Source organism: Cinclus cinclus, chromosome 17, assembly GCF_963662255.1.
Source record: "Cinclus cinclus chromosome 17, bCinCin1.1, whole genome shotgun sequence".
NCBI lineage: Eukaryota > Metazoa > Chordata > Aves > Passeriformes > Cinclidae > Cinclus > Cinclus cinclus.
The window spans coordinates 10,606,359-10,617,680 of NC_085062.1; the positions used below are offsets into that span (position 1 = coordinate 10,606,359).

The following is an 11,322-nucleotide window of genomic DNA, read 5'->3' on the forward strand; positions in this document are numbered from 1 at the left end:
TGGGATGTTGGGAACACCTTAGGCTACCCCTCCGCTCCCTTTGACACATGGGAATTGTAGTCTTTGTGCTTCGGGCTTTTTTTTTTTTCCCCGTGAACTACATTTCCCAGAGCGCTCATTTTCCGGCAGGCCGGCCCCGTCCTTCCGCGGCCGCGCTGGGGCGGCACCATGAGAGGTGAGTGTTCCGCGTTATTACCGTGTCGCTCCTGTTCCACTGCACCGGTTCGGTTCGGTTCGGTGTCACCCCGGCCCCGCCGCTGTCACGGCCCCAGAGACACGTGGGAGTCCCTGTGATGCGGGAGTCCCTTTGCATTTCTGGCCTGTAGCCGTTTGTAGGATCCTGTTTATCTTAACCTTGCCTGATCCTTTCCTGTGGAGCATCTTGGGTGTGTGCTAAAAACTAACTCTAGCTTCAGATCTCCGTAGGTAGGTTTAAAGAGTTTCACTTGTTTTATATATATATATATATATATATATATATATATATATATATTTAATCTGAGCACCTTTATTTTAAAAGCAGCTTTGTATTTGACAAGAAATATGCCATTCTTTAACTTTTTCTCTTCCATAGTCCTTACCTGGTTCACAACAGCTTTCAAATGTATCTGTAATTTCTGTTTTCTCTCTCTTGTGGGACAACCCCTATTTCATCTCTATTTCATTTTGCCTTTGAACAATTCTTTTTGAGAGATCTTTTGATAATAAGGGGCAGGAATGAAGAGTTTCCATCAGTTAAATCAATTTAACTACCATCAAACTGGCTTAACAGCCTTTGGGGAGCATCATGAAACAAGTTACTCTCAAAGCAAATTAGTTTATTGGGAGACTTTGTCCCTTCTAATTAATTCATATGGGAAATTAAACCTCTTCAGAGGGAATGCCCAATACAACTCCTGCTAAACAGCAAAACAAAGCAAAAATCGTTGCAAACAGAATCACTGCTTAGATACAAAAAGCAGTTCAGATTATGGAGTCTGTCTATTCTTTTCTGTATTTCAACTGATGATGACAAAAAGCCTTGAGAACTGAAGACTAACTGAGCCAAATCTACTCTTTGCCACTAGTATCAATTTAGTATCACAATGCATGGAGCTGAATACCTAAACTTCAGATGTTTCTAAGTCCTCAGCTGCCTGCCAGTACTAGGTTTTACAGTAAATGGAGCAATATTTAAATACCTCTGAAGTTTAGCTCTTCAGATCGTCCCCTTTTATCAGTAAATAAAGTTCTTCCTCCATCTTCCACATCTTGGACAAGCCCCTCTGCATAGGGAGATTTAAGGAGGCACAAATACCAGACAGAATTCTCAGGACTGTTGCTTTCAAAGCTTTTTGTAAATTTGCAAAACCATAGAGAGACCAGAAAAAATAGTTTTAAAACAATGAAATGGAGAAAGAACTGCAGGCTGCTGGAAAGCCCGAACAAGATCCAAGTCCAAGCACATCCACTTGTGTCTCAGCAGGTCCTGCACACAAATTCAGGCTACTTAATCAGCAAAGCCATCCATCCTGCCTGTCCCTAGCAGGCACTCCTCCTTTAAAGCAAGGTATCCTTCCCATTCCTACCTATTAAGGCAGTTCCTTCTGCCTCACACACTTCGGATGATCCCTTCTCTCTCAAAAAACCCCTGTGTCTGCTGGAGAGGCAAAGCAGTGCCCCTCCAGCTCCCCACTGACTCTGGGGAGGTGGCACCTACAAAAGAGGATGTTCCAGAGGCATTTAGACAGTGCCCTAATCATCTTCAGTCCCATTTCAAGGCCTGTTCTGCATCAGGCTTTTGTTAAAAAAAAAAAAAAAAACAAAAAAAAAGCACAACCAACCAAAACACACCACATAGGAGTAACTCCAGTCAAGGCCTTTGTCAGGAATAAAAACATTTCAAGGTTGTTTTTCTCTCCCTTCCTACAACACATGTAAAGGATGGGGCAAATATAAAAGACTGATTTGGAGCAGGCATAATGTTAAAAATGCACAACAAGGGTCTCTTCTGGGGAGGAACTAGCCAGTGCCTCTGGGGTGAAGTGTTTGGCCTTCCTGTCATTTCCTCTCTGGCCTGCTGCACATACCTGAGAAAGACTTTTCACGCACAGATCTTTCTGGGCTCTTCACAAGTCCTCCTAGGCAGCCATCCTTCACACCAGGGTAGAACAGCAGGAACCCAGCAACTCAGGGCTGGTAACTTTGCTCAATGTTCCCCTCTTCCAAAAGAACATACTGTCCTTGGATGGTAGGCTTTAGTTAATGTTTCCAAAATAATTTGTTCCTTTACTAAAAACAGAGCAAAGATTACTTTACAGCATAATTTTCCAGAGAATAGCAAGCAAATGGCATTAAGTACATGCTTTTTGCTTTATTTTACCTGCCATGTGTTCTGTTCTTGCCTTTTAGCTGAACATGTTCTCTGCCAGGAAGTGCTCTGGAGTTTTCAGAGCTGCCAGACTGCATCATTTGAGATCCCATTCTGTATCCAGAGCCTCTCCAAACTTGACTTTCGTGCCAGCCTGTCTTCCCCCAGATCCCGTGGAAGTGGAGGAGCTGCAGCACTTTGTTTCTAACTCCAAGAGGCTGTTTGTAATGACTGGAGCTGGAATCTCCACGGAGTCAGGGATCCCCGATTACCGCTCTGAGGGCGTCGGGCTCTACGCCAGGACAGACAGACGGCCGGTCCAGCACGCCGAGTTCATCCGCAGCGCCAGTGCCCGGCAGCGCTACTGGGCAAGGAACTTCGTGGGCTGGCCCCAGTTCTCCTCCCACCAGCCAAACGAGGCACACCTGGTACTGAGAGACTGGGAGAAGCTGGGCAAGCTGCACTGGCTGGTGACCCAGAACGTGGATGCGCTTCACACCAAAGCCGGGAGCCAGCGCATGACGGAGCTGCACGGCTGCACGCACAGGTACAGCTGCTGCCGCGGGGGCCTTGGCCGTGGGTGACCGACAGGCAGCTGCAGTGTCAGCTGCTGAGAAAGGAGGCTAAATGTCCACGCTGCATTCCTGGAGATGACAAGCACAAAGGTGGTATGGCGGATTTCCCCCGGTCTCTCTGACCTGCCTCAGCTAGCTCGGGGTCAGAGAGATAGGGGATTTTTTTATCTGGCATGGACAAAGGCAAAAGATTAGAGGAGGCTCTCCTTCCCGGGATGATCCAAGTTTATTGTCCTGAAGAGTTCCAGGGAGAAGAGAGAGAGAGTATGGCAAACACGAGGTATTTTCAATCCCAACTCAGAGGTGGAGGAACCCTTGGTCACAGCCACTCAGGGCTGGACAGGGGGAAAGGGAGGGGTTAAGGGAAGGGGAGAACCACGCTACAAACAGAGGGGAAACAGAACAAACCATCCTCAGTGCAACACAAAACCATAAACGTGCATTACAACAGTGATATTGGGCTGGGGTGGAGAAAGAGATCACAACCCAGTGCTGTTCACAGCACGGTATTTAAGAAACATGACCACCGCTCCATTTTTTTGGAGCGTTAATTGGATCACTTTCCTTGAAACCTGCATCCATTTCCTCTTTCCTTGGTTCAGCAAATATCCTCTTAGTGAAGAGAACAAGGGGATCATGAAGATGCAAGGATTATCCACCTTAAGCAAAGTGGATAGTGCCAGAATTGCATGGGATGCATGGACTGGAGAAGGGCCATCACAGCCTGACTGGGATCACCCAGAATTTCTAGATGAAAAAGCACAGCCTGAACTGGGAGGATGTGTGGCAGGGTTGAAACCACATCCTTTAGTGCATTCCTACAAAGCAACAGAGTAGAAAAACATCTCCTTGACCTGTAAAATTTGGTAAATAAATGTGGAAAAACATGATAGGCCTCCTAAAGAACAAGTCAGAGTCTCCAGATCTTCAGCTGACATGAAACTCTCCATTAAGACTTTGCTCTGAATTTCAGGGTTTTCTGCTTGGCCTGTGGAGACCAAATCTTGCGTTCTGAGCTCCAGGAGCATTTTAAAGCTCTGAACCCTACTTGGAAAGCTGAGGCACTTGATGTGGCTCCGGATGGGGATGTCTTCCTGACGGACGAGCAGGTGCGCAGTTTCCAAGTCCCAGCCTGCCAGAAATGTGGAGGAATCCTGAAGCCTGATGTGACCTTCTTTGGAGACACAGTGAGCCAGGAAAAAGTCAGTTTTGTACACCAACGCCTGGCGGAATCAGACTCCATGCTGGTAGCAGGATCCTCTATGCAGGTAAGTAGGTCTGCCTCCCAAATTGCATTCCTACTTCTCTGCTACTCTGCCTGCAATGATCCTTGGTCCCACAGCTTAGGACTACCAATAGCTTGTGGATCAGATCAGCCTTTGCAGAGCTTCTTTGTATTTTATTTTTACTGTGGTTAGAATCTGACTTCATGAGTGACGTGTTTGGGCTTTCCTGTCACTTTCTTGCCAGTCTACTTCATGCTGCTGTAAATACCTCCATTCAGACCTCTCTCTGCTGCCTCCTCCATCAGGTCACAATTGTCCATAAAGGCAAAATATCTGACACAATTCAGTCCTCACATTTTTTTCACCCAAAATTTTTGGCCTTTGGTAGCTTTTTAGGCCCCATGGCACACTGTGTAAAATACCAGGTTTTAGGACCTCTCATTCCTTATTAAATTCTCAATAAGAGAGCCAAAATGTCTCTGCTGCTTGGGATTGTCCTTTGTATCATGATGTGTTTTGTCCACTAGCCTCTTATCTATCAGGTAAGGTAGTTGAACAGCAAGAGTTTCTAAACCCAAAGAAGCTTTTGTAATGGTGTTTGTGTAAGATAAATTTTTCCAGGAACAAGTTCTGTTATATTAAAAAGACCTTATTCTAACATGCCCCAGAAGGAGAGAAAACTAAGGCTGCCTGATTGTGATTCTCTTGGCTTCAGGATACAAATTCCTTGAGCTTGCCCTTCTTAAGCTTTTAATCGTCTGTACAGGAATGATTGAAATTCCTTAGGTTTGTTCTTGTACTACCTAAGCTGGGCCATGCAAGAATCAAAGTGCAGCATTTAAGTAGCTATGATAACTAATAAAAACTGCTAGAGAGATTTAGTAGAAGACAAGGACATTTCCTTTCCATCTGCTCTGAAGTTTCAGTTTCTATGAAAGTGCAAGTCCTTCACTGACAGAGGTTAAAAGCTGTTCTGTGCACTCTTGAACACAGACATTTCCTACCTGAGCTCAGTGCAGCTGCCTAACACAGCATGTATGTACAGCCCTTTTCCCATTGCCAACAACTATTTTATTCCTCTCTGTAATTCTTTGTTTGCCTAAGCTGTCAGTCATTTTGTCTTCTGGTACTCCTGCAGGTGTACTCCGGTTACAGGTTTGCTCTTGCTGCCCGGGAGAAGCAGCTGCCAATTGCAGTCCTTAACATTGGGCCCACCAGGTTAGATCACTTTGCATCCTTAAAGCTGAATTCCCGCTGTGGAGAGCTGCTGCCTTTGATTGTTTGCACATGACCCAACCAGCTGAGCTGCAGGAGCTATCAGGATTAAAGTTATTTTTACAAGGTGAGTGCCTTCCCTGGTCATTCACCTTACAGGGTAACAATATGGGTTCCTGGCAAATGCTGAGACCGAGATGTGCTGACTGACAAAATGTTCCCTCACTGCACCAAAAGGTGACTGTAAATTTTAATCTGCAGCTGGTCTGCCCTGATGGGCTGTGATACTGTATCCCATGATCATAAACAAAAATCATACTAAGTACTAGCACTCCCAGAGAATTCGGTAGGACTATCCAGAAGACTCAACAGTGTAGAATTCCAATCCATTTGTAACTGTCAGGAAACCACAGGGATCACCTATAGTTCCAGAGAACCTGATCACAACCGTTGCCTTTGCAAGTGACAATTCAAAAGCTGTTCCTGATTGAATTGGTCCAGGTAATCCTAACCAAACAGTGCTGTTTAAAATAATCAATTCAGTCAATAAAGCAGCTTATTTTCTTCTTCTCCTGCAGGACTCAGAAAGGGGAAAACTCCAGGAGGCAGCTGTGAGATCCAGTGCTGAGGGCACCAGGAGAGGGCAGCAAGCCTCACACGTGTCAGCCTCACCAGTTCTCTCCATTGAAACCATCTCCACGTATCAGGAAACAGAATTATGATGAAAAAGAAAAGTACTTTTCTGCCTTACCTTGCCGTTGTAAACAGTGCCTTTTCATTCACTGGGATAGGGTAATTGGACTACCATGTCTGAAGACAAAATGCCTTTTTTATAATGGTACCCAGAGGAGAAGGGGGGGACAGGGATTTTAACCAGGTAATTTGAGGTTGTAGCACAGGAGGGCGATGTGGGAAAGCAGGACACTGCTGAGGGATCCAGTGTCACTGGTGGGATACTGTAGAGTGTGCAAAGAGGAAAAGGAGGCAAGAGGAGCTGCAGTTGTCACTTAAAAGGAAAAAGGTTCAAAATAGAAGCTGAACAAGAACGCTGCTCTTGTAACAGATTATTTGGAAGCACAGACTATAAGGCTGACATCTTCCAGCATGGAAGGGAAGTCAGCATTTCTCTCAACTGTCAGTTAACAAGCTAAACTGCTTCCAATCCGACCCCTTGAAAAATAAAATATTGTTGAGATGCTAGAGGAGTTACTTTAAGCTAATCTGACAAGCACTACTTTCAGTGAGGCTGCTCCATTTTCCAGAATGCATTTTTTGAAGATGATATTTAATTAATGAATAGCTAAAGGAATCAATTAAAATTGTTTAGAAGACTGAGACTATTTGCATTGTAATTTTCTCTCCCTCCTATGATTTATTTAAGTACATTTTCAGTAGACAGTTTAGATTCATTTTCTTCCATTGCAAAAATGCAGGTTGTAATTACTAGCAGCTGATGAATTAAGAGAGAAATACAATTAAATCTGTACAATAGGTCTCCCTCAGGAGGTAATCTCTGTTGAAAGGTGCAATTTCCACACTCCTAACAGGAGATCCATCACTACTGGGTAGTGATTTTTTGTTGATCCTTAGGATGGTATTGCAAGCTCTGTCAAGCTGTTTACAGAGTAAAATACAGAACCTGGCACAAACTAGAACACTGAATTTTGACCTGATCTTCTTCATGAAACTACCACTACCCCCTTCTAGCTCTGAGGGATTTAATTGTTGAGGTTTTCCAAGTGTCCCCTCCTACTCCAACATGTCCTGGACTAATATTTTGACAAGAACTGTAACAAGCAGTTGGAAACAAGGATACAAGAGTTATCTGCTAAAAGGTCAAGTAGCAAAGCAAGGACTACTGACCACAGAATGCAAAGTTCATTTTTGCTTTGTTGTCAATTCAAATCCATGCCAGGAGAAGGCAAATAAAGCACAGAATCTAAGGGATACACAAGGCACCCAATTTCTGCAGAAGGTAGGGAGCATTAAGATGCTTAACATATTTCAAGATTTGGCTGTATTGGGTTAGAGGAGAGACAGCTTCACTTTGAAGCCAAGCAAGAACAGTTCAGGACTCCCACCTGCATTCTGCTCTCATTGAATGGTGACTCCACTTTCCAATGATTCAGGTTTCTGCTGCTTGGCACTGAGCAAAGCTCACAAATACTTCTCTGTCTTGAGCTGTCCTGTCCATAGTACAGCTGTCCCACCAACCACAGCTACTGCAGAAATCATCACAGCAGAGTCTCCACATGCACCATGTTTTCATGTAGGGGTTTTCCCTGTAAGAAGAGACATGGATGCCTCCTTAGCAGAGGAGCTGGGGCTGCGATTCTCACTATCCACATCATCTTCTCCTTGAAACTTGAATGCCATTGTCAAAAACCGAGGCTGCAAGTAGAGCCAACATTTTGAGAAGGTGTGGGAGCATTGCCAAGGAATCTAAAACAACTCTTGGAATGAGTTCTGTGAGAGGTAACTAAACCTCCCACATCTACCCTGCCTCTTCTCTAGTTCTGCAGCTGAGCCTGTGGGAGAGGAGTCAGGGTTTCTCTTCAGCATCACTCTCAGATGAGTCATTACCCCAGTTCTCCACTGGCTGCACTTTTAAGCCACCAGGACAATAACTTAAAATAAATGAACATTACAGGAAATCTCCTGTGCATGGTTTATTACTATATGGTAATAAGCATATCTATAACCATTAAATCAAGATGAGATTAAGATGTTCCTTCTTTTTTTCTTCTAAGATGATGCAGCACTACTAAAATTGACCTCTTCTATAGCAGGATCAGAACACTTCACTTCTTAACATATTCCCCAAGTTACCATTAAGAAGTTTGCTCACATGAGAAATGCCTGAGAGAACCTAAAATTCCTACACCAAAGGCCATGACATGAAATTAACTGAATCAACAGCTTTTGCTCTTTTTCTTACAGCTGTTCCCCCTGAAGCTTGGATAGAGTACCTTGTAATGGATTTTTTTTCTGCTCCTCTGAAAGTGGGGTTGGAGTTATCCAAAGCAAATAAAAGATACTTCCTATTTGGCAAATCTTGTCTTTGTTTCTGGGTAAATTCTCAGAGCAAACTGTAATTGAATCCAGCAGCCTGAGGAAGGTATTCCACATACTGAGCTCCAGTGAGGGCAGAACAGAATGTAGATGGCCCAGAGTTTGGTGCCTGTGGTGTAAGTGCAGCCTCCCACATCTTACAGTCAGATTGCTTCTATTGACACACCTGCTTGTTCATTACTTCTGGAAAATGACCCAAAACCCTGGGCATGGATAACGGGAGGTTCAGTGGAGGGAAGGTGACTGAATCTACCATCAGGAGTGTGCTTCTTCCTGTGTGACTGCTTTGGATGTTGCCCTTTCCCAGCCTTTGCAGCAGGCAGGGAAACAGCAAAATCAAGCCAGATGGGCTTTAAAACCACTATTCCAGACTGTTCCTGCAATTCTGTATGCAGCTCCCTGTCATCTCCCTTCCCACCAAGAAAAGATATCCCAATGCCACTTCCTGCACTTCTTCCCTTCTGCACCACTAATTAGACAATGGCAGAGAAAGAGAAGCTGGGGTGAAGAGGATGAGCAGCAGTGCAAGTGTCTCAAATTGGTTTCAGGCCCAAACAGAACCTGACTGAATCATTACCATCAGCAGAATTGTTTGTTCTCTGCATGCCTCACCTCAGCTGGAGCACTCTTTTTCATCTGTGCAATGCCCATGTAGTTAAGAGTAATTCAGCTCTCCCTGCAGAGAGTAAAAAATCTTGGCATAGAAAACTGCAATAGAGAAAAGACAAGAGACTGAGATTTCACTTCTGCAGTGAGCCCATGGAGCTGCTCTCCCTCCAGCATCCTATGCACCAGCTCTGGTGCTGTGTAGGGTCTCAGAGCTCCCCCTTGCAGAACACAGGGATACCTTGCATTCCAGGCAATCTCTTTTGGTTTGGAACAGAAGTACAGGCCAGCATGGCAGATCTTCACGCACTCCTTGTACTCCCCTAGACCTGCAGTTCAAGCAGTCACTAGCCCTGCTTTCTCTTCCCACAACGTTCCTCAAAGCCCTAATGAGCAGCTCTGCACAACCCCTTCAGCCTCCCCACCTGTGCTGTTCATTAGGGCCTGACGCTGCATTATGTGGGAAGGCTCCCTATGGATAGGGGATGTTTGGATTTAATGGTAGGTCTTTCACACCATCAAAATGGCATGGAAATGAGAACCGTGATCAAGGGACTAAACATAAGAGCAGGCTGGTAATATCTGTATGGAGTAAGACAGATATGGAATCAATTTGAGCCTTCATCTATCTATGGAGTTCATCTATGGAATGCTAGAATGCTCCAAATGCTGAATGGACAGGAGTAGATACACTGCTCACCTCAAATCTAGAGTTCCTGTTGCAGGCAAAATTCATACTAACACTTTCTGAAATGCTTCCAATGCACCCCAGTAATCTTCCCTACTTGTGATAATACAGCTTGAAATTGCAGTGTTCCCTCCAGATAGTGGTGATATTTTACTGTTTTTCCTCTATAATGAGGTTTATCACAAGGGGATTTTAGTAACATTTACTTAGGCGCTTTACTGTTCTACAAACAATCATTTCAGAGCATCTAAGCTAGTATTGTGAGTACAAGAGACCTCATCTTGCTCTTCCAGCCCTAAGAATGATTCATTTTGGCCATATGACAGGATCACATCCAGGATCCTCAAGATTTCTGTGGAGGATGCCAAGCACTCAATGCTTCCAGAAAATTCATGTACACAAACACCTGAGCAAAAATAAGCAATGAATACTGGTACAAACCTAGGACTCAATCTGCCATAAAATGGAATGTCTCGCTGTGACACAATCCCTTCCCCTTTTCAAGGAAATAAAGAACTAAATGCAATTCACTATCCTTTCTTATTATCATTCTAATGCCCTTAAAGACACATTTACTTCCAGTAGGAAGGCATTGCAAGTACCTTGCAATAACATACCAAGCCAGCTGCTTCCTTCTCCATTTGCTTCTCATTTCCCAGAGCACTCTCAGATCCTTGGGGCCTGCTCCAAGTCATTCTGATGATGAACCAGGGCCCTCCTCATGCCCTGCCAGCAAGCAGGGGAGGTGCATAGATCCTGCCCCAGGAGCTCCCCTACACCTCCGAAAACCTCTGCCAGCAAAACCGGTACCAAGGGTGGGGGCAGCTTTGGTACAGGACCTTGGCAAGGCTGGGAAAGTGGGGCAGAGACTGTCCCACAGAGAGGTTCCCTGCCCTCCAGGCCAACATTACCTCCTTCCCGGCAGCTCCAGACTGCGAACAGCGCTGGGGAGGGAAGGGGCTCCCCAGGGTGAGCACACAGGAGACCTTCAGGAGAAAGGAGCGCCAAACGGCTCAAGCCCCTGACGCAGCGATGCCCCGGGGAGATGGACAGCTGTGCTGTGGCGTGGGCAGCCCGAGGCGAGGGCGGCTGAGGGAAGGCGTGGAGTGCGGGGAAGGGAGGGCGGCCCTGAGGGTAACGGCGGGCGGAACGGATGCCCTGAGGAGTCCCGGGAGGGCGAGAGGGCAGCACTGAAAATCCCCGGGAGGGCGAGGGCGAGCAGGGACGGTGGCCCTGAGGGGCCCCCGGAGGCTGAGGGCGGGCAGGGATGGTCGCCCTGAGGGGCCCCGGGAGGCTGAGGCAGGAAGGCACCAGCCGGCCCTCAGCAGCCCCAGCCCGCGGGTACCTGAGGGGAGGGGCGGGGCACGCGAGGCCGCGAACGGGTGCGCCCCGCCCCCGCCGCCTCCGAGGACCAATCAGCGAGCGCGGGGGCGCCGTCCGCGGCCGTGGGCAGAGGGGGCGGAGCCTCCGTCACGCCGTTCCCGCCACCCCATCCCCTCAGCGCGGCGGTGGACGGCGTTCGGGAGTGACAGTTTAGATTATTTATTTGTTTATTTGGTCCTACGGCCGCCCTGACGTGCACGAGGGCGA

The 11,322-nt window shown here is 46.4% G+C and overlaps 1 protein-coding gene across 1 annotated transcript; it reads left to right on the top strand.

The window, feature by feature from the left end:
* Positions 1-2,397: 2,397 nt before the first annotated feature.
* Positions 2,398-5,442, top strand: SIRT4 (sirtuin 4). Its single transcript, XM_062504569.1, has 3 exons — positions 2,398-2,897; positions 3,899-4,193; positions 5,290-5,442. The coding sequence occupies exons 1-3, from the start codon at positions 2,398-2,400 to the stop codon at positions 5,440-5,442; spliced, it is 948 nt and encodes a 315-aa protein (XP_062360553.1).
* Positions 5,443-11,322: the final 5,880 nt, after the last annotated feature.

Excerpts from the sequence above, each read along its gene's own strand:
- SIRT4 (XM_062504569.1), top strand. The coding sequence starts at position 2,398 with ATGTTCTCTGCCAGGAAGTGCTCTGGAGTTTTCAGAGCTGCCAGACTG. Across the intron at positions 2,898-3,898 it reads CTGCACGGCTGCACGCACAG|GGTTTTCTGCTTGGCCTGTG; the intron begins GTACAGCTGCTG and ends TCTGAATTTCAG. Across the intron at positions 4,194-5,289 it reads TAGCAGGATCCTCTATGCAG|GTGTACTCCGGTTACAGGTT; the intron begins GTAAGTAGGTCT and ends GTACTCCTGCAG.